The 22,219-nt window shown below is 57.9% G+C and overlaps 1 protein-coding gene across 10 annotated transcripts in view; it reads left to right on the top strand.

The window, feature by feature from the left end:
* PLEKHG5 (pleckstrin homology and RhoGEF domain containing G5) overlaps window positions 1-22,219 on the top strand; it is a 52,027-nt gene that overhangs the window by 24,100 nt on the left and 5,708 nt on the right. For 5 of the 10 annotated variants that reach the window (XM_054441524.2, XM_054441587.2, XM_063659846.1 and 2 more), the window contains exons 3-10: window positions 17,490-17,619; window positions 19,112-19,217; window positions 19,626-19,686; window positions 19,919-20,010; window positions 20,472-20,608; window positions 20,901-21,046; window positions 21,603-21,806; window positions 21,883-22,071. In XM_054441524.2, the coding sequence (XP_054297499.2) occupies window positions 17,490-17,619; window positions 19,112-19,217; window positions 19,626-19,686; window positions 19,919-20,010; window positions 20,472-20,608; window positions 20,901-21,046; window positions 21,603-21,806; window positions 21,883-22,071 (1,065 nt within the window). Of the gene's footprint in view, window positions 1-4,129; window positions 4,425-9,390; window positions 9,598-10,523; window positions 10,635-12,641; window positions 12,749-17,489; window positions 17,620-19,111; window positions 19,218-19,625; window positions 19,687-19,918; window positions 20,011-20,471; window positions 20,609-20,900; window positions 21,047-21,602; window positions 21,807-21,882; window positions 22,072-22,219 lie in introns of those variants that run through there. The other 5 variants (XM_054441567.2, XM_054441531.2, XM_054441578.1 and 2 more) reach the window with 5 other exon arrangements.

The following is a 22,219-nucleotide window of genomic DNA, read 5'->3' on the forward strand; positions in this document are numbered from 1 at the left end:
AGAGTCTGGGCCCTGTCACTACTGGGACGCCCTTTGGGACAAATGGCACAGACTCACTGTAGGGGCAGAAATGCCTGAATTATCAGAGGCAGAGAGAGCCATTCAGGGAGGGCATCCTGGAGGAGGGGGCCTTTAATGGATGTGAAAACATGGATAGACAGAACAGAGGCAAGGGCAGTCCAGGAAGGGAGAGGCAGTGGTGGAGAGGAGGTGAGGGGCACTCAGATTTGGTAAGAGAAACAAAGAATAACATTGTTGATGATGATAATAATAACCACTACTGGCTGGGTGTGGTTGCTCATACCTGTGATCCCAGCACTGTGAGAGGCTGAGGCAGGAGGACTGCTTTAGCCCAGGAGTTTGAGGCCAACCTGGGCAAAATAGGGAGACCTCTGTCTACTAAAATTAAAAAAAAGGCCTGGCGTGGTGGCTCACACTTGTAATCCCAGCACTTTGGGAGGCCGAGGCGGGCACATTGCCTGAGCTCAGGAGTTCGAGACCAGCTTGGCCAACATGGCGAAACCCCATCTCTACTATAAATACAAAAATTACCCGGGCGTGGTGGTGGATGCCTGTAATTCCAGCTACTCGGGAGGCTGAGGCAGGAGAATTGCCTGAACCTGGGAGGCAGAGGTTGCAGTGAACCGAGATCATGCCATTGCACTCCAGCCTGGGCAACAAGAGCAAGACTCCGTCTAAAAAAAAAAAAAAAAATTAGCCAGGTGTGGTGGTGGGTACCTGTAGTTCCAGCTATTGGGGAGGGTGAGGTGGGAGGATCATTTGAGCCTGGGACGTTGAGGCTGCAGTGAGCCGTGATTGTGCCACTGCACTCCAGCCTGGGCAACAGAGCAAGACCCTGTCTCAAAAATAACAGGCCAGGCGCAGGGGCTCATGCCTGTAATCCTAGCACTTTGGGAGGCCGAGGTGGGCAGATCACTTGAGGTCAGGAGTTCGAGACTAGTCTGGGCAACATGGTGAAACCCCATCTCTACCAAAAATATAAAAAATAATTAGCCGGACATGGTGGTACACACCTGTAATCCCAGCTACTCAGGAGGCTGAGGCAGGAGAATCGCTTGAACCCTGGAGGCGGAGGTTGCAGTGAGCTGAGATCACGCAATTGCACTCCAGCCTGGGCAACAGAGCGAGACTCTGCCTCAAAAAATACCCAATAATAATAATAATAATAACAATTATTGCTGACCGAACATGTTTACATGCCAGGCGGGGCGTTAGGCCCTCCTGTTTGTCTCAGTGAAGCCTCTTGAGACCCTCAGGAGAACAGCATTATTCTTATGACCACATGACTTGTAAGGAAACCGAGGCCCAGAGAGGTAGAGGAACTTGCCCACATCACACAGCATGATCGTCAGAGCCTGGCCTGCGTGAGCCTTGTCTGATCAAGAGCCCTATTCTTACTCTCCAGGATGTGACTAGCGTTTTGAAGGAGATGACTTCATTTATTCATTTACCAGACCAGCTCTGAGCATCTGTCGGTGCCAGGCCCAGTTCTAGGCCCAGGAGATCTCCAGGGAACAAAGGGGATGCCCTCCTGGAGGTGACATTCTACCTGTGCTGGGAGGAAGGGAGGGAAGTGACCCTGGCTGGCCAAACTTCCCCCCAGGCTGCCCTGGCGAAGGACCAATTTCAGGCAGGGCTGGACCCTTCGGCTTCTGGGCCCACCCTTGATGTTTTATTTGAGGCTCTCCTGGGTGCTGGAGCTTCTGAGATGAATTTGCCATCTGTCCCCCACCTCCTGCCCCTGGAGTTCCCACTGGGAGGAGGGCTAACCAGGATGGGCTTCCTGGAGGAGGCAGCTGGAGTCCTGAGGATTAAAGAGGTACTGAGATAGAGGACAGCTGAGTGAGCGGGGGAGGGACATTGGGGGCCATAAGGGGCAAGCGAGGCCGGGGGCACAGGGAGAAGGGGACGGGAGGAGGGGGAGGCAGGCTGCACTAGGAGCACCTGCATGTCCAGGTGAGGGGTCTGGACTGCGTGTCATGGAGACCCCAGGAGAGAAATGGCCCCTCCCCAGGATGAAGATATGTAGAGCAGTCCACACCTCTGAGCTCCAGGATCAAACCTACTTTTTTCCAGCTGTGCGACCCTGGGGAAGTCACTACACTTCTCTGAATCCCAGGTTCCTCACCTGGAAAATAACCCAGCAGCAAGGATTAAAAGACGCCCATATATAGCATGCTCAGCATAGAGCCTAGCACAGCGTAGGTGTGCAAGGTGTCCTGGGAGTGGGGGTAACAAAGTCACCTCTAGACTTTGGGTGTGCCCTCCGTACCCACCCTGGGATCTGAGACCTCCCAGGCTCCATCCCAGCTTCTTGCACACAGGTGGAGCTGTGAGTGTGAGGAGATGGAGAAAGGCTGGGAGATGGAGGCAGACTGATGATATTATGGGTTCCCCCTGCCCTCCTGTGAGGTGGCCACGGGACAGTGTGTGGACTCCCCAGCTCCCTGCTGGGCTCCACTGGGCACTGCTTGAGGTCTAGTCAGGGCGCCCCAGGTCTCAAGGGGGCATGGAGGAGGACACTTGTGGCCCTGGGCCACAGGGGACATTGGGCACCACACGTGAGGGTGTTTATCATGGAGGAGGTAGTGATTCCAGCAGCCACCATTGATCCAGCACGTACTGTGCGCCAGGCCCTGCCTTAGCGCCTGGCACAGGAACCTCATCTGGCCGTCTCCCCCGTTGCGGTGAGGCCTTCCCCATCTCCATTTCCTAGAGAAGGCCCTGCAGAGTGGCAAGGTAAAATGACTTGCCAAACAAGGCAAGATCAGGACTCAAACCAGGCCTGCCTGTCACAGCCTCCCATTTCCTCAGAACTCTCAGGAGGAAAGGGAGGTGAATTTTTCTGCACAGCTCCCAAGGGCCTTGACAGGGAGGTGGGGTTCGGCACACTACAGGAAAGCGTTTCCAGCAGCTGGAGCTATCCCTGAAGTAGAGGTAGTGAGCACCCCATCACTAGACATATGCAAGAAGAGACAGAAAGGGAAGCGTAGAGGGGACTGCAGTGTGGAGTGGAGGTTGGATGGGAGGACTTCAGAGTTCCCTTGCAGCTTAACAATGGCCTGTGAGGTGGCAGGGATGAGTCAGGGTGTGCGTGCGTGGAGGGAGGGGTGGTGAGATGAAGACCAGGCAGAGGAAAGGGTGGACCTGAGGCCCCCATGGAGAAGGGATGGGCAGGCTGTGAATAATGGGAGAGGCAATCACCTATTCTCCTGGGCAATGCTTTGGGGGTGAGCAGCGGCAGACCAGGATGCCCCAGGGAATGGCCAGGTTTGGGCCATCTCTGGAAGTGACTGGTCCCTGGTTTGGGCCATCTCTGGAAGTGACTGGTCCCCGGAGAGAGGTGGTGGGGCTATCTGCAGCTGAAGAAAGGGGCAGGGCCAGAGAAACAATGCAAGGGGACTCCTGGATTTTGGCTAAGTAGTTTTGGGGGAGCAGGTGAAGACGTGGGGATCCCTGGCCCAGCCAGGAGCTGCCCTAGCATAGGCCCAGCCCCAAGGGTTGGGTGGGGCAGTCTGGAGGTTTTGGCCTGGGAAGGGGTCGGGGGAAGGCGGTGTAGAAAGCTTGAAAGTGCGGAACAGGCTGGTGGACCTGAACCCCACCTCCTCGAGTGGGCCCCCTGTATCCACACCCTTCCCAGTCCTGAGCCCAGAGTTATTCTAAACTCTCGCTGCTGGGAGAGGGGAACTGGGAACCACTAAATGGCAGAACAGCACCCTTTTCCGGCCATACCACCTGGGCCAGAAAAAAAAATAAAAAAAGAGGGGGCCCAGAAAAAAGCGGACTGTTTCTGGGGCACCGCGGAGGCCACAGATCAGAATCCAGCTTTTTACAATAGAGCGGAAGCGCGCCTGGCTCAGGGCGATTCCGGGGCGGGCTAGGCCTGCGGGTCTCTCTGCCTGGTCCCCCGGGGCTTTTCTGTCGCGGGGAGGCTTCCTGTCGCGGGCCCTGGTCCCCCCTAGCCCCCTTCCGGGATGGGCGAGCTCCCGTCTTGAAGCCCAAGTTAATGACCGGGGACTTTGAACTTTTTGGAGATCTGCAAAGGGCTGGCCCCTCGGGGACAGTGACGCCCCCCCCACCCCGTCCCTGAGCCCGGATCCTGGATTACCCCAAGCCACGGCCCGGCCTCCAGCCACCTCCCTGGCTCCGGCGCGGGGCCCTTCCTGGGACCCCTCCTCTCCCCCGTCCCAGCCGGGCGGCGCCGTTGGTACATCCCGGCCAGTCCAGGTGGTAGCGCCCGCGCGGCTACCGTAATTCCCCTACGTCCCGCGCCCCAGTTTGCGCGGAGTCGACTGAGCCCGTCCCGCAGCTCCCGTCCCCCTCTCCCCGAGCGCCCCATGAGGCTTTGGCAGTCTCGGCCCGAGCCTTAGACACCGGGGAGGAGACCCTGGTCCTGTTCCTAGGTGAGTCGCGGGGAAGTGGGAGCTGCGCTCCGGACGGGGGGTGGGACTAGGCCCCAGGACCCCCCTAAACCGATGGACAGAACCCGGATTCAAGAGTCCCACGTAGTGCCAGGCTTGTGGGTGGGTACGGGGCCCTCACCAGCTGTATCTCCATTTACGTGAGGATGGAATGGGTTCAAGCGCCCGCCCCCATCACAGTGTCTCTAGGGTGGGTCGGCTCGGAGATAGGGCTGTGAGGAGTCTATGGGACCCTGGCCCCGGTATGGGGGGTATTGGCGGGGCAGGGGTATCCTGGAGGGGCCTGGGCGCGCGGCGTGGCTGGGAGGCTCGGCCGACCCTCCCCATTTGGCCAGTCCCAGAGTCGGTCCCAGGCGGAAAGGCCATCTCGAGGCCGGCAGGGGGCGCCAGAGGCTGCGCCTCGGGCAGTCTGAGCAGACCCAGGCACCCGCTTAGGGGTGGGGGATGCGGGAGACCCGTGAATCCGGGGAGGCCCTGGCCTGCCTTGGTGGAAGTCTGGGAAATGGAGGCCAAAAGGTCCCCTACAGATTGCGCAGTAACTCCTCAAGTTGAGGGAGCTCGGGGCTATTTTACCATTCTCCTGCCCCTTAGCCAGGGTCCAGGCACACGCTAGGACCTGGCAGCCATCCCCAGATACTGAATTCTATGCTCTCTCGGCACAGGTGGGGAGATTGAGGCCCAGTGGGGGAAGGGCAGGGGAACGTAGGCTCCGGACCAGGTCTTCTGAAGCCCAGGCAGGTGCCCTCTTTCCCCCGCTCCCTACCAAGGAGCCTTCTAAGTGGCACCAGGGAAGGGGTTACCGAGTCCAGGTGCTCCGAAGACACACGCTGGGGTCTGGGGCTGGGAACTGCAGGGAATGGGCAGGAGGGGATGTTCACAGACTGCAGCGCCTCCCTCTCTCGCTAGCACTGGGTCCCAGCCTTGGGCATCCCAGCCAGGACCGCTCCCTGGGGAGGAAGGGGCCTTCCTGGCTTCCAGGGCCCGTGCGGCGGGCTTAGCCTGGGGAGAGGTTTTCTGTGTCTCTGCCATCTGCCCAGCACAGGGCAGGGCCTTAGGTCAGGCTCTGACTCCAGGTGAGCCTCAGAACCCAAGGGGTGATGGGTGAGGCCTGGGCCTAGGGGAAAGGAGGGTGGGCGGGCTGGGTGGAGTGTAGAGAGCCGCCTGGCAAAGCCACCCTGCCCTGGCTGGCCTGCCCATGCATGCAGTCTCCACCCCTGGATTTCCAAGGTGTCGGGTGGGGCCTTGGGACTAGCAGGCTCCCAGGGGAGCTTAGCCCTGGTGGGAACTCCTGGCAAGGACATCCCTCCAGCCAGAGAGCTCGGACTCCTGGTTCCAGGCCCGTCTGCTGTCGGCAGAGCCTGGAGCTGGCCCCAGACCTGCGTCCTTTCCTGGACAGGGAAGTCCCTCTCCCACCCAGACCAGGCTGGGGCCCCAACTCGTTGTGGGGCAGGGATGCCTGGGGGATCCCTGGTTTCCCATCTGCTTTTCTGGGGCTGGGGGAGGTGGTACTGAGGGAGAACAGCCGGGTGGGGGGGTCCTGCCTTGGAGACTCCATTATTCATCAGCCTCCGCATCTGGTTTCTGGGTATCAGTTTCAACAAGCCGGCCCTGACTCACAAGCCTGGAGCTGGGGCTGGGCTGGGGAGGGGCTCCCTCTCCAGGGAGTTGGGGGCCAGGACTTCTTGGGCCTGCCCCTGAGCTGTTTCAGCTCCCCACTGTGGAGAGGAGGTGGGAATGCAGGAGCCTGCCCAGGCCCACCCCACTGCCCTGGTACAGGGGCTGGGGGCTCCTTTCTGCTCTGCACTCTTGCCCCTAAGGAGCAGTCCCCCCACCCTTGCCGAGTACCCAGGCAGCAGCCTCACTCAGGGATGGCCAGGGCCCAGGCACTCAGGTGACCCCTGGTGATCCGCCCTGACCCAGCCCTGGCGGTCTCCACTTGATGCAACCTGGTTACCCCACACCGGTGGGCTCCCCGCAAGCTGGCTTTGGGATCTGCCGTGTCTTCAGGAAGGCAATCTCCAGGGCCCTGTTGCCCAAACCAACATTCAGCTGTCTTCAGGCCCCACCCCTGCCCTGTGCCTGAGGCACCCATTTCCCTACGTAGCAGCAGCTGGTGACTTTGGGGCAAGTCAGTTGACTAACAGATAGTTTCTCTATCTGTTAAATGGGGATCGTAACAGTATCTCCTCCTAAGAGTCTTTGAGAAGAGTGAATGGGATTCACGGCCCGGAACTCCTGGGACAGGGGTGGCACGTGGAATGCTCAGTGAAATGCAGTTATCTGCCTACGGGACAGTATGGGGGTGGAGGTCTGGGGCAAGAACACCTGATTTGAAGTAGGAACTCACCTGCCCAGGGCCAGCAGGCCGAAGGTCATGGATACTAGGAGGAGGAAGAGACCTTCGGTCTGGCAGTGGGGAAGGCTCTGTTGACCGTCGGCCACAGGAAGGGATATCCTGGCCAAGCCCTTTCCTGTCCCCATGTCCTTCTGTGGCATGAAGGCCCTTCTGCCTTCATCCATTCACCGATCTCATCCCCACCAAGCGCACCTACTGTGCACCAGGACTGTTCTAAGTGCCGAGGACACAGTGAGATGCAGACGGCCAAGGCTCTGGCCTCTGGAGAGGACAGTCTAGTAGGGAAGAATGATGATAAAAAAGTGAACAAAGAAATGAATTGCAGGTAGTAATAGTAATAAATGCTAAGAAGGAAATAATTTAACTTAAAGGAATTGAGAGTGGGAGGGTAAGCGTGGTTTATTTTAAGAGGAGGGAAAAGGACGTCTTGGAGGTAACACTTAAGTTGGGGCCCGGTGCTAGCTGTTTGAAGATGGGGTACGTGGAATTCCAGACAGAAAATACAGAGGAGAAGGCCCTGAGCTGAGCTTGGCGAGCTGTAGGGAGAGAAGGAAGACCGGCAGGTGGACCCTGTGCGGACCAGCTGGGAGCAAGGCGGGAGCCCGGCCATGGTGGGACTTCAATATAAGCAAGATGGGAAGTTTTAGTTTTCAAAACTCTGCCTGTTGGCTTGGCGTGGTGGCTCATGCCTGTAATCTCAGCACTTTGGGAGGTCAAGGTGGGGGTGGATCGCTTGAGATCAGGAGTTAGTGACCAGCCTGGTCAACATGGCGAAACCCGCTCTCTACTAAAATACAAAAATTAGCTGGGTGTAGTGGCGGGCGCCTGTAATCCCAGCTACTGGGGAGGCTGAGGCAGGAGAATCGCTTGAACCTGGGAGATGGAGGTCGTAGTGAGCGGGATCATGCCACTGCACTCCAGCCTGGGTGACAGAGCAAGATTCCGTCTCAAAAACAAACAAACAAAAAACAAAAACACAACTCTGCCTGTGGTGTAGACAGTGGATGACCTGGGCTTTGGGAGTGGAGACAGCCCTGGAAGTCTCCCAGCCTCTAATAAACCGCTGCTGCCCTCCCAAAGCCATCTCACGGACCCTGGCCCCCTTCCCACCCTCTTTCCCCATGGAACCAGGTGGAGGAGGAGCAATTAGGGGTGGGTGGGCCGATGACAGAGAGCATGGCCACCTCACCCCCATGGGTTCTGAGGAGTGTCCCAAGGAGGCCATTCCAGAATCCCAGAGCCACAGTCTGAGTTTCAGTCTTGCCTGTAGACTTTTATGTCTCTTTATGTCACTTTATTCCCCCACCCCGTGAATGGGGATAATGGTGCCTGCCCTGCCTTCCTGGGAATCAGTGTAAAAGCGCTTTGACAGCCGTGTAGTGGTGACTCCAGCACCAGAGTCTGGGGGTTTGCGTCCTCTCGGGCTTTGCTGAGTGCCCCCTGGTGGTGGGGACCTGGCCTAGAGCCGCAGGGACCTGGGCTGCTGTGCCATGTGGGTCGCCAGGGTTTCCTGATGCCTCCACCTCACCCAGCTCCTGGGGGCTGCCAAGGACAGCCTCTCAGAGCAGCCTGCCTTCTGCCCACGGCCCTTTCCAGAGGCCACCGGCCTTTGGCTCTCGGCCTCTGCCGTACCTGGGCAGTGAGCAGTCAGTGTGAGGGGGTGTCCCTGGGGCTCAGGCTCTCAGGCAGGGGTCTCCAGGTTGATGGGAGGGACTGAGATGAGAGCTGGTTGTGAGGTTAGGGTGTGTGTGTGACTGGGGCTCAAAGCTGGTGTTGGAGCAGAGAGGGGTGTCCCTGGGGCTACATGGAGAACCAGACCAAGGACCCCAAGGGGAGTGTGTCCCATCCTGGCCTCCCCCTTCTCGTGCCTGTATTCTAAGAGCTCCCTTGCTGGGAGTAAGAAGGGGTCCCCTGGGCTGAGGCTCTGAGGCGGGGGTGGGGATCTCCAGGAGAAAGGGAGAAGGGAAGGTACCCTTCTGGCTGGGAGGGACTGTGCGTGTTGGCGCTGAGGGTGAGGTGGGGACCACAGCAGAGTGGGCACCCCCAGGGCTGGGCAGGGGTCGAGTCACCCAGGGGAGGGGCTCCACAGTCTCCACGGTGGGGGGGGGGGTGTCACCAGCGCCCCCTGCCTCCAGCATTCAAGGAGCTCCCCAGGAGAAAGAGCAAGTTCTGAGGAGCCCTCTGAGCCCGGCATTGGCGTTGAGGAGGGAGTCAGAGAAGAGAGGGGCCTGGGGCCGCGCAGAGGCGCAGAGGTGGGGGTACCCCGGGCCGGGCAGAGGCGGGGAGGCGGGGGTCCCGGGGGCCGGGCAGAGGCGGGGGTGTGTGGGTCCCGGGGGCCGGGCAGAGGCGGGGGTGTGTGGGTCCCCAGGCCGGGCAGAGGTGGGGGTGTGGAGTCCCCGGGTCTGGGCAGAGGCGGGGAGGCGGGGGTACCCCAGGCCGGGCGGAGGCGGGGGTGTGTGGGTCGCCCGGGCGGGGAGGTGGGGATCCCCGGGGCTGGGTGGCGAGGGCCCGGGTGGGAGGGAGGTGTCCACCTTCCTGGGGGGCTGGGGGCTGTTCCGGGCCCGGCCCTCCCCGGGGTCCCCGCGATCGGCGGGGGCGGGCGCGGCCGCACAATGGCAGGAAGCGGGGCTCCGCGCTTTGTCCGGCGGGCGGCGCAGACCGCGGCTTCCTCCGGCCGCCATGGGGACAGGACCCGGTGTCTCCGGACGCCTAGCAGCCTCCAGGCCGGGCCCGGGGCTGCCCCTCCGGGACTCGGAGCCCTCCTGGGCCGGGGGTCGTGCCCGCGACGGTGAAAGCCAGGTACGGGGCCGGGACGGGGCGGGAACGGGGCTGGGTGCTCAGTTCTCGCCTGCAGCCGCCCAGTCCTGTGCGGGAGGCCAGGGCGGGGGTGCCCGTGACTGTGGGCCCCGCGACCCCCAGGGGAAGGATGCGGCCCATGGCGGCCGAGTCCCCTACCTGGGCAGCTGCACCCTGGTGACGGGGACTTCGGACTCCGGGGTGTGTCCCCGCCGGCTGAGATGTCCCCGCCAATTCTTGGCCCTTTGTGTCTGGGGCCAGCTCCGGACACACCTGTGGGTCCCAGGCCCTATGCTGGGCCGCCCCTCTCCCTTCCTTCCTCTGCCCTGGCCCTGCCCACAGCCTCCCTCTACCCCAGAGGCCTCTGTTTCTCCTTCTGCCTCCGGCCCCAGCCCTTGTGTGAGGATGGACGCCTGGTTCTCTGTCCCCATCCTCACATGCGTGTGTTCCCCAAAGGGCCCCCCCTCTGTTATTTTGGCTGCCTGGCGTTAGAGGAGGGTGGGAGCTGGTTGTTCCCATGGGTGGGCTCTCTCCTCCCTTGGGTTGAGACCTGGAAACATTCCCCCCTGGACCCTGGTGTCCCTCCTGCAGGACAGAAGCAGGACATGGTGGGCAGGCAGGCAGGTGAGGGAGGGGCAGTTGGGTCTGAGAGAAGGGGCTGGAGTCTGGCTTCAAGAAGGAGCCATTCCGCCCTAGTGCTGGGGGAGTCCTGCCCCTGGAGGGAGCTGGGGAGACTCTGGGGTTTGGGGGGTGGGGCGTGAGGCAGGATGGGGAGCAGAAACTGCACCAGGGGGCTCTGCCCACCCCAGCTTCTCAGTTGGACTCATGGTTCTCCTGGGGGGCTTCCAGAACTTCATCGTCAACCAGATCTGCTCGATGAAATCGGAAACCACCTGGTTCAGATCCTGGGGCTGAGCCTCACTGTGCCCCCAGTGCCCTTGAGCCTGGGGACTGCTGAGAGGAGGGAAGCAGATGAGGTCAACCGGGCCTGGGCACCAGCCCGTGGCAGCAGCCAGAGGAGTCGAGCAGCCTCGGTGATGGTAGTGGCCACCCAGACCGTCACAGCAGGGAAACTGATCTCGAGTCTTTCAAGGGATCCAGGGTGGGGTGCATCATAGGGCTCAGTCCATATTTGTTGAATACTGACTCTTCTATAAGGAGTGAATCAGGGTATAAAATCTGCTGTCTGTATATTGGATTGATTTAAAAACAAGATTGTGGCACAGAATCAGACTTGGACTGGAAGGGTCCCAGAGACCCTCCCAGAACTCCTCCAACCTAGCACGGCTCCTTCCATGTCACCCCCTACCTGTGGTGAGGCCAGGGCTTGGGTCATGAGCAGGTCTGCAGCCCCAACTGGCACTAGGAAATCTCAGGAGGCCCAGAAGGGATTGGAGCCGGGAGCCTCTGCCAGGCTGGCTGGGCACAGAGGGCCAGAGGGCTGCGGAGCCCGCAGATGGGGGGCTCCCAGGAAGAGGGGACAAGGTGGGGCAGGGCCCTTCCCCAGATCATTCTCATGAGGAGACATGGCTTGGCTCACAGAAGCTGCAAAGCCTGATGTTTCTCTCAGCAGTGTGCTGTAGATTCAGGGTGAGGGTGTGGGTAGAGCCCTGGCTGAGGACAGCTTAGTGGTCTCTGTAGTTTTTTAATTTTTTTCTGAGACAGGGTCTCACTGTGTCGCCCAGGCTGGAGTGCAGCAATGTGATCATGGCTCACTGCAGCCTCAACCTCTTGGGCTCAAGCAATCTTGCCACCTCAGCCTCCCAAGTAGCTGGGACTACAAGAGAGCACCACCACACCCGGCTAATTTTGTTTGTTTTTTTTAGAGACAGGATCTCACTGTGTTGCCCGGGCTGGAGTTTTTGCACTTTCTTTTACAATAGATTAAGACAGAAACCAGAAAGAGCTGCAGGGGTTGAGGGATCAATCCCATCACCCTCACTTCAAGCCCCACAAGCACAGTTGAAGATCACTCCTGAAGGGTGTACAAGTGGGGGCACCTGGTGCTCAAGGCTGCCTTCAGGAATCTGGGTCATCCTGTCCCCAGCCACCTGCCTGGGGCCCAGCTCCATGCAGATCAGCCCCTCCCTGAGCATGTGGGCCTGCTTGGAGTGCCACCTGCCGACTGCCAGTCCTGTGCCCTGTTCCCTGTCCTGTCAGATGGAGACACGGAGGGACACAAGAACCAACAGGGCTTGCATCAAACTGAGACTGATTTCCTCCTGTCCCTGTAATCCCGGCTGACCTGAGGCCAGCCTCTCCCTCCTAAGATACCCATGAGAGGGCGTGAATGTGGTTAAAATCTGGGATCCAGGCTGGGTGCCATGGCTCACGCCTGTAATCCCAGCACTTGGAGAGGCCGATGTGGGTGGATCACCAGAGGGCAGGAGTTCAAGACCAGCCTGACCAACAAGGTGGAACCCCGTCTCTACTCAAAATCCAAAAATTAGCTGGGTGTGGTGGCGTGTGCAGTCCCAGTTACTTGGGAGGCTGAAACAGGAGAATTGTTTGAACCTGGGAGGCGGAGGTTGCAGTGAGCCAAGATCGTGCCACTGCTCTCCAGGCTGGGCAACAGAGCGAGACTCTATCTCAAAAAACATAAATAAATACATAAATAAATAATAATCTGTGCTCCAGAGCCCCACACACAGTGGCTTCAAGTCCTAGATCCACTAGCTGTGTGACCTTAGACAAGTCATTTCACCTCTCTGAGTTTTACTTTCCTCTTGTGTGAAATAGGGACAATAACAGCCCCTATCTTATGGGATGAGATACACATGTAACGCCCCCAGTGTGACTCCAGACACATGACGACCACATTAAAAACACACTCAGATTCTTCCCGGCCTCCTCCTCCCTCCTGTCTGTCACTTTCTCTGCTGTCCTCACCATGCCTATCTCGGAAATCTCTCATCGGGCTTTCACCAGCCAGAAACTCTTCAGCGCCTCTCTCCTGCCTTAATTCATAAATTAAACAAGGATTTATGGAGCAGCTGGGACCGGAGGTCAGGCGCTGAATCAGACAGAGTGATGTTTCTGTCCTTGCGGATGTGACCAGGTTGGAGGCAGCAGGGTGGAATATGTGACCTGTCAGGTGCTGGAAAGTGCTGAGGACAGGAAAGGAGCGTGGAGGGCGAATGAGGAGGATGAGAAGGTGACTTGGGGGGAAGCTAGCAGGAGGGGAGGGAAGGCAGGGAGCCATGCATTTCAATATCTGGGGAAAAGCATCTCAGTCCAGGGACTGGCAGATGTCACAGCTCAGAGGTGGGAGCTGCCCTGAAGGAGTGTGTCCCGGAACGACCAGGAGGCTAGCGGGTGAGGGGAGTAAGCCAGGATGGAAGAGCAGGACAGGAGGTCCCTGAATGGGGTGGCCTTAACCCTAAAAAAAAAAAAAAAAAAAGTCAGTGTCATAAAAGACTGAAAACCCTAACCTTAACCCTTTTGGATTTTTTTTTTTTTTTTTTTTTTTAAGATAGTGTCTTTCTCTGTAGCCCAGGCTGGAGTGCAGTGGCGCGATCTCAGCTCACTGCAACCTCTGCCTCCTGGGTTCAAGCAATTCTCCTGCCTCAGCCTCCTGAGTAGCTGGGACTACAGGCGTGTGCCACCACAGCTGGCTAAGTTTTTGTATTTTTAGTACAGACGGGGTTTCACCGTGTTAGCCAGGATGGTCTTGATCTCCTGACCTTGTGATCTGCCTGCCTCGGCCTTCCAAAGTGCTGGGGATTACAGGCATGAGCCACCGCGCCTGGCCTTTTTTTGTTGTTGTTGAGACGGAGTTTTGCCCCAGGCTGGAGTGCGATGGCACAATCTCGGCTCACTGCAACCTCTGCCTCCCGTATTCAAGCGATTCTCCTGCCTCAGCCTCTGGAGTAGCTGGGATTACAGGCATGCACCACCACGCCCAGCTAATTTTGTATTTTTAGTAGAGACAGGGTTTCTTCCATGTTGGTCAGGCTGGTCTCGAACTCCCAACCTCAGGTGATCCGCCCACCTCGGCCTCCCAAAGTGCTGGGATTACAGGCATCGCCACTGCTCCTGGCCCCTTTTGGCTTTTATTCAGAGTGAGATGGGAACCCTTGGAGGGTTTTGAGTAGATACAGTGGGACTCCTCTTTGAACAGGGCCCACTCTAGCTGCCCATGGACAACATATTGTGGGGGACGGGGGTAGCAGTGAGGCCAGTTTTGAGGCTATTGTTGTCATGTAGCTAAAAGGTGGCTGGGCAGTGGCACGCTTATGAGCTGTGGCTGGGTTGAGGCCACAGATACTAAAGGTGGAGCCAGTGGAATTTTCGGGCTGACCAAATGGTGGTGTAACAGAGAATGTCAAGAGTGACCCCAAGCCGGTATGGTGGCTCACACCTATAATCCCAGCACTAATTCCAGCACTTTGGGAGGCTGAGGTGGGCAGATCAGTCGAGCCCAGGAGTTTGAGACCAGCCTGGGCAACGTGGCGAAATCCCATCTCTACTAAAAATTAGCTGGGTATGGTGGTACATGCCTGTAGTCCCAGCTACTTGGGAGGGTGAAGCAGGAGAATCACTTGAACCCAGGAGGTAGAGGTTGCAGTGAGCCAAGATTGTGGCACTGCACTCCAGACTGGGTGACAGAGCGAGACCCTGTCTCAAAAAAAAAGGAAATCCCCCACCTTGCAGCCATCAGAAGAATCAAATAATTGATTTAGGTAAAAATCATCTATGTATGCTAAAGCTCTTAGGACTGCAGGCTCGCATCACCACTCCTGGCTAATTTTTGTTTGTTTTTTTTTTTTGGAGACAAAGTCTCGCTCTGTCACTCAGGCTGGAGTGCAGTGGTGTGATCTCGGCTCATTGCAACTTCTGCCCCCGGTTCAAGCAATTCTCCTGCCTCAGCCTCCTGCGTAGCTGGGACTACAGGCACACGCTGTCACGGCCGTCTAATTTTTTGTATTTTAGTAGAGACGGGGTTTCACTGTGTTGCCCAGGCTGCTATCGAACTCTTGAGCTCAGGCAATCTACCCGCCTTGGCCTCCCAAAGTGCTAGGATTACAGGCATGAGCCACCGTGCCTGGCAATTTTTTATATTTTTAGTAGAGATGGGGTTTTGTCATGTTGGCCAGGCTGGTCTTGAACTCCTGACCTCAATTGATTGAGTGAGATTACTGGGGAACAAGACATCTGAAAGTGCCATGCCACAGATTACTTATTAATTATAGGGGAAAAAGGGACTCTACAAGGTACAGAGGTCCCCAGAGGATCCAGCATCACAGGCAAATAGCAAGAACACACAGCTCTGTGGTGTCCCCACCTGAACGCTCAGTTTGAAACTTTCTGAGGACCACCAGAGAGATCCACAGTGAGGAGCTCTGTGCGAGGCTGCTGGCTCAAAGACTTCAAAAATGTCGAGGTCGGCCAGGCACGGTGGCTCATGCCTATAATCCCAGCTCTTTGGGAGGTCAAGGCGGGCAGATTGCTTGAGCCCAGGAGTTCAAGACTAGCCTGGGCAACATAGTGAGACCTGTCGCTACTAAAAATAAAAAAATTAGTTGACGTAGTGGCATGCACCTAGTAGTCCCAGCTGCTAAGGAGGCTGAGGCAGGAGGATTACTTGAGTCCGGGAGGTTGAGGTTGCAGTGAGCTGATCATGCCACAGTACTCCAGCCTGGGCTACAGAGCGAGACCCTGTCTTGAAGAAAAAAAAAAAAAGTCGATGTAATAAAAGACCACAAAAAACAAGGCTGGGCACGGTGGCTCATGCCTGTAATTGCAGCACTTTGGGAGGCCGAGGTGGGCGGATCACGAGGTCAGGAGATCAAGACCATCCTGGCTAACACAGTGAAATTCTTTGGAGGCTGAGGCAGGAGAATGGCATGAACCCGGGGGGCGAGCTTGCAGTGAGCCAGGATCGCACCACTGCACTCCAGCCTGGGTGACAGAGTGAGACTCCGTCTCAAAAAAAAACAAAAAACAAAAAAGACCACAGAAAACAAGTAAGGAGTCTGGAGTATGGTGGCCTAATCTTGGCTCACTGCAACCTCCTTCTTTCGGGTTCAAGTGATTCTCCTGCCTCAGCCTCCCAAGTAGCTGGGACTACGGGCACGCACCACCATGCCTGGCTAATTTTTTGTATTTTTGGTAGAGACGGTGTTTTGCTGTGTTGGCCAGGCTGGTCTTAAACTCCTGACCTCAAGCGATCTGCCCACCTCGGCCTCCCAAATTGGTGGGATTACAGGCATAAGCCACCTCACCTGGCCAGCATTCATTCTTAAAGGATAAACAGACATAACCAAATGCCACGTGTGAACCTTGATTAGTTCCTATATGAGGAAGTGTATCTGTAAGAACATTATTTAGACACTTGGGAAAACGTCAATATAGACTATATATCAAGGTTCAGTTTCCCAAGTGCGACAATTCTATGGGGTTTTGTAGGAAAACTGTCTTTGTTCTTAGGCAGCACCATGATTTCTGCCCCAGGGGAGGGGGGTGCTGAGAAGAGAATGGGAGAGAAAGCAGACGTGGCAGATATCAACTTGGGGAGTCCAGAGGGCATGTGGATGTCATGTGCTATTCTTATAATTTTTGGTAGGTTTGAAATATTTTATAACAAGTCTGGGCGCAGTGGCTCATGCCTGTAATCTCAGCACTTTGGGAGGCCGAGGCAGGCAGATCACCTGAGACCAGGAGTTCAATATCAACCTGGCCAACATGGTGAAACTCCGTCTCTACTAAAAATACAAAAATTAGTCGGGCGTTTTGGATTGTGCCTGTAATCCCAGCTACTTGGGAGGCTGAGGCAGGAGAATCGCTTGAACCCGGGAGGTGGAGGTTGCAGTGAGCTGAGATCGTGCCATTGCACTCCAGCCTGGGCAACAGAGTGAGACCCCTTCTCAGAAAAATTTAAAAAAATAAAAAGAAAAGAAATATTTTAAAACAAAACTTGGGAAAAATAAAGAGAGTGGGAAGAGAGAACTAGGAGGTCGTGAATACTGATACCTGTTTACAGAGTTTAGCTGTGAAGGGAAAGAAAGGCAGCCGTAGCTGGAGGGTGAGGTGAGGCCTCTGTAAAATGGAGAAATAAGGCTGGGCATGGCAGGTCATGCCTGTAATGCCAGCATTTTGGGAGACCAAGGTGGGCGGATCACTTGAGGCCAGGAGTTTGAGACCAGCCTGGACAACATGGTGAAACCCTGTCTCTACAAAAAATACAAAAACTCGCCTATGGTGGTGTGTGCTTCTAGTCCAAGCTACTCGGGAGGCTGAGGCTCGAGGATCACGTGAGTCTGGGAGGTCAAGGCTGCAGTGAGCCATGATTGTGTAACTGCACTCCCTGTCTCAAAGAAAGAAAAAAAAGATGGAGAAGCTGGGCGCAGTGGCTCACGCCTGTAATCCCAGCACTTTGGGAGGCCAAGGCGGGCTGTTCACGAGGTCAGGAATTCGAGACCAGTCTGGCCAACATAGTGAAACCCCGTCTCTACTAAAAATACGAAAAAAAAATTAGCTGGGCATGGTGGTGTGCGCCTGTAATCCCAGCTACTGGGGAGGCTGAGGCAGGAGAATTGCGTGAACCCAGGAGGCGGAGGTTGCAGTGAGCCGAGATGAAGCCATTGCACTCCAGTCTGGGTGACAGAACGAAACTCTTGTCTCAAAAAAAGAAAAAAAAGAAAAAGGTGGAGAAATAACCACGTGTTGGTGTGCTGACAGGGGCAATGATCCAGCAGAGGGGAAACTTGATGATGTGGGAGAGGGGGTACTGCTAGGGGGCGTCCCCTCACCCTGGATCGAGGGATGGATCCATTAGGGAGAGCTGGCCCAGGTTGGAGCAGGGCAGTTCATTCTAGGTGCCTGCAGCCCTGGGCCGGGGTCGGGGGATGTCGTGGATCTCGTGGACCTCCTGAAGGCTTCTGTCCCCACCCCAGGTATGTCACCACGCCGACTGCCAGCAGCTGCACCGCCGGGGGCCCCTCAACCTCTGCGAGGCCTGTGACAGCAAGTTCCACAGCGCCATGCATTATGATGGGCATGTCCGCTTCGACCTTCCCCCACAAGGTGAGCACAGGCAGGAGCCGCAGCTCGGCCCCCAGAGCTCCTGTGGCAGTGTTTCAGTAACTGTTGGAACCATGCTAGGGCATCATAAGAACAAGTCGACTGTAAATAATGAAACCCGAGTATGTCACGGTTCCTTTTGTTCCAAATGTTTTTTAGCAAGAGAGAAAGTCCATGACCGTGCCCCTTCCAGAGGCAGGCCTTTCTCTATCTGGTGTTGTGTTCTCACTGGTTCTCACCTCCCCCAGCTGCTCTTGCCCCTGGCCTGTGGCCCACATAGAGAAGGCCCCTTTCTTTCTAGTTCTGCCTATCCTCAGGGCAGGGGACTTCTGGACAAGTCCTCCAAGCCAGGCTGTGGGCCTAGCAGAGGCAGTGTGGAGTGGGGGTGGCCAGGTCAGGAGGCACTTGTAGCAGGAAATAAGAAATTGCTCTTGCTGAGCAGGGACCCAGCTCAGGCTCACCGTCAACTGCCTGTGGAGGGGTGCCTTGCAGGCACCCAGGCCTGGTGAGAAATGCCAACCCCTGAGTCCTTTCTCAGCTGATCAGAGGAACACAAGGATTCTTCTGGTTGGGCACGGTGGCTCATGTCTGGAATACAAAAAATACAAAAATTAGCCAGGTGTGGTGGCACGCACTTGTGGTCCCAGCTACTCGGAGGCTGAGGTGGAAGGATCGCTTGAACCTGGACAGTGGAGGCTCCAGTGAGCCCTGATTGTGCCACTGCACTCCAGCCTGAGCGACAGAGCAAGACCCTGTCTTAAAAAACAATAAACAAACAAAAGACTCTCTCCCACTGCCAGGGCCCCTTGGGAATTCAGGTGTGGTCACAGCATGGGGGAGGGGAGGCCTGGAAGAAAGAGCCATGGACTTTGGTCCCTTCCTGTAACAACCTCAGAGGCAGGGCTTCCTTATCCTTATTTTATAGAAGGGTAAACTGAGGCCACAGGTGAGTTTGTTTTTGGGGTGGAGCTTCACCATGGGTGTCATCCCAGGGCCTTTGTGTCCTTTTGGGTCTGTGGGGATAGACAGCAATGACTGAGGCCAAGCGAGGTGGCTCACACCTGTAATCCCAGCACTTTGGGAGGCTGAGGTGGGTGGATCACTTGAGGTCAGGAGTTTGAGAACAGCCTGGCCAACATGTTGAAACCCTGTCACTACTAAAAATACAAAAAAATGAGCCGGGTGTGGTAGTGCACGCCTGCAATCCCAGCTACTCAGGAGGCTGAAGCATGAGGATCGCTTGAACCCAGGAGGCGGAGGTTGCAGTGAGCCGAGAGCATGCCACTGCACTCCAGCCTCGGTGACAGAGTGAGACCCTGTCTCAAAACAAAAACAAAAAACAATGACTGAGCCGCTCTCCTCACAGAACTGAAGGGCCCTTGCTACCTTTAATCTGGGGGTTCCAGGGTAACAGGCTGTGGTCCCTCTGGAGGCAGCCATGCTGCAGGCTAAGGAGGAGCGGGGGAGGCACAACCCCCTCCTGCTTTCTCCCAAGGCTCTGTCCTGGCCCGGAACGTGTCCACCCGGTCATGCCCGCCGCGCACCAGCCCCGCAGTGGACTTGGAGGAGGAGGAGGAGGAGAGCTCTGTGGATGGCAAAGGGTAGGTGAGGGATGAATGGGCAGAGAGATACCTGGGGGGCCCCAGGGCTGGGTCTCAGATCAGACATTCAGGACCAGATGCTTTGGTGCCTTCCCTGAGTAAGGCTGATGGGCAGACCTTTTCCCACCCCTGTGGCTGTCCTGACTCCGGGAAGAGGCCACCCAGCCTGGGCCAGCCTCCGGGGCGCTTGGGATCCTAGCCCACACCAGACCAGGTACCGTTCGGTGTGACTCCCGTGTTGGCCGCCAGAGGGCGCACAGCCCCATGCGGGCCCGGCTGGGTTGAATCCACGCGGGTTACCTGTCACCTGGGGTGAGCCAAGGGCGGGGAGGCCACAGGCCCACTCGCCGCCCACGCTGGCGAGGGCCACCCACACCTCCAGCCTCTGCCCTCCTCGCTTCCCTGCAGGGACCGGAAGAGCACGGGCCTGAAACTCTCCAAGAAGAAAGCAAGGAGGAGACACACGGATGTGAGGAGCCCCCCAGAGCCGGCAGATGCGGGCTCCCGACAGCCTGCGCCCTTCCCCGAGCCTGGGCCTCCCTCCGGGATAGGGGTGGGGAGGTCTGCATTCCAGGCTGCAGAGGCCTGGGAGATCGCTGGGGTTCCCACCCGAGACCAGAGGGTAGGGAGGGTGGGGAGGAGGGTTGGGAAGGAGGGTGGTGAGGAGAAGCTCACAGCCCCCACCCCCACCATCCTCTCAGGACCCGAGCAAGGAATGCTTCACTCTGAAATTTGACCTGAATGTGGACATCGAGACGGAGATCGTCCCAGCCATGAAGAAGAAGTCGCTGGGGTAGAGCTTGATGGGGCTCAGGGTGGAAGTGGGACTGGGAGTAGGGGTGGCCCCATGTCGCAGGCTCTGGGTCTCTGCAGGTGTGACGTGTGTGTGTCTGTGTGGTGGCCCGTGAGCGAGCGCGTCCCCGCGTGGGCAGACCCGTGCGGGTGTGCACGCCAGTGTGAGGGAGTATGGCGGGGTCTGTGTACTTGTGCGTTTTAATCATGTATGCAGGAGCCAGGCCTGCGTGTGGGCAGGCGTGTGACAGGTCTGCCGTGGTGTGCAGATGCGCCTGTGTGAGGACCTCTGCGGGCAGGTGTCTGTGGACCTGCGTGTGATCCCATGCGGGCTTCCCTTTTCCGTTGGGAAGGTGGGGGCAGCTGGGGCTGTGGGTGGGGCGGGGGCTCGTGGGGGCGGGGCCCAAGCTGAAGCGACTGGCTGCCTGGTTCTAACACACATGCCTCCTGTCCTGGGGGCAGGGAGGTGCTGCTGCCTGTATTTGAAAGGAAGGGCATCGCGCTGGGCAAAGTGGACATCTACCTGGACCAGTCCAACACACCCCTGTCCCTCACCTTCGAGGCCTACAGGTTCGGGGGACACTACCTTCATGTCAAAGGTGAGCAGCAGCCTGGGCCAAATGGGGCCGCTGGGGCTGGTGGAGCCTCCTGGAGATGGGCGCCCTTCCCAGGCTCAGGTTCCCATTGGCCGTGGGCCTGAGCAGCCTCATTAGCATACAGGTGTCTCTGCTGGGTGCTGCTGGGGGAGGGGAGGGTGCTGGCAGGGCGGGGCTGTCGGGGGAGGGCAGGCAGGCCTTGGTGTGGATCCTCCGGGGAGAGAGGACCGGGGACCCCCTCCTCCACCAGACCTGGGTACTGAGGATCTCTTGTGGCCCCCACATGCGGCCCCAGCCAAGCCTGGAGATGAGGGCAAGGTGGAGCAGGGCGTGAAGGACTCCAAGTCCCTGAGTTTGCCGATCCTGCGGCCGGCTGGGACCGGGCCCCCCGCCCTGGAGCGTGTGGATCCCCAGAGCCGCCGGGAGAGCCTGGACATTTTGGTGAGGAGGGGGTGTGTCGGGGAGGGGGTGGGAAGGGGCCCAGGCTGGGCCCACGGCCCCTCCTCAGAGGGAGTCACCCTGGGTCTCTCACCGCCCCCTCTTGGGGCTTTAAGTGCCCCTTCTGGAAAATGGGGTTGGCTCTGAGAGTAGGGGACCCTCTCTCTCTGGATCTAGCCATAGCCCAAGGTAAGGGCTTGTATCTGAGACTCTTCTAGTGCCAGGGGTTAGAGAATCTGTGTGTGCATGTGTGCGTGAGAGCACTTGTGCCTGGGGCTACAGACCACCCAGAGCTGTGTTCCAGAGTGCACCTGAGTGTGTGTAATTCTGTGCTTCATGCTTGAAGCTGGGGGACTAGGGGATGATAGTCTGGGCGTATCTGTGTCTGGACCTTCCAGTCTCCAGATATGTCTGGGTCCCAGGAGAGGGGACACCCCAGGGTAGAGATGCAGAGACTCTCCTCCATCCCAGGCTGGCCTGAGGCCCTGGAAACCCGCCTTGGGGTGGGGCCATGGGGGCTGGCAGGGGGTCCCAGCCCTGACCACCCCTCCCTGGCCAGGCCCCTGGCCGCCGCCGCAAGAACATGTCGGAGTTCCTGGGGGAGGCGAGCATCCCCGGGCAGGAGCCGCCCACGCCCTCCAGCTGCTCTCTGCCCAGCGGCAGCAGTGGCAGCACCAACAGCGGTGACAGCTGGAAGAACCGGGCGGCCAGTCGCTTCAGTGGCTTTTTCAGCTCCGGCCCCAGCACCAGCGCCTTTGGCCGGGTATGTGGCCCCATCTGCCCAGGGTCAGGCAGCTGGCTGGCCGTGACCCCTGACCCTGACCAGGGTATCCTTCCAGGAGGTAGACAAAATGGAGCAGCTGGAGGGCAAGCTGCACACCTACAGCCTCTTCGGGCTGCCCAGGCTGCCCCGGACGCTGCGCTTCGACCATGACTCCTGGGAGGAGGAGGACGATGAGGACGAGGATGAGGACAATGCCTGCCTGAGGCTGGAGGACAGCTGGCGGGAGCTCATTGATGGGCATGAGGTGAGTGCGGGCCACAGTGCTGCTCCCTCCTTGTCCCAAAAGGAGGACAGCCCTTGGGAGGACCCAGTGATTACATGTTCCATGGGATGCCCCAAAGAGGCCACTGTTACCATTAGCCCACTTTGGAGACACTGAGGCTAGATGAAAA

Source organism: Pongo pygmaeus, chromosome 1 (assembly GCF_028885625.2).
Source record: "Pongo pygmaeus isolate AG05252 chromosome 1, NHGRI_mPonPyg2-v2.0_pri, whole genome shotgun sequence".
Lineage (NCBI taxonomy): Eukaryota > Metazoa > Chordata > Mammalia > Primates > Hominidae > Pongo > Pongo pygmaeus.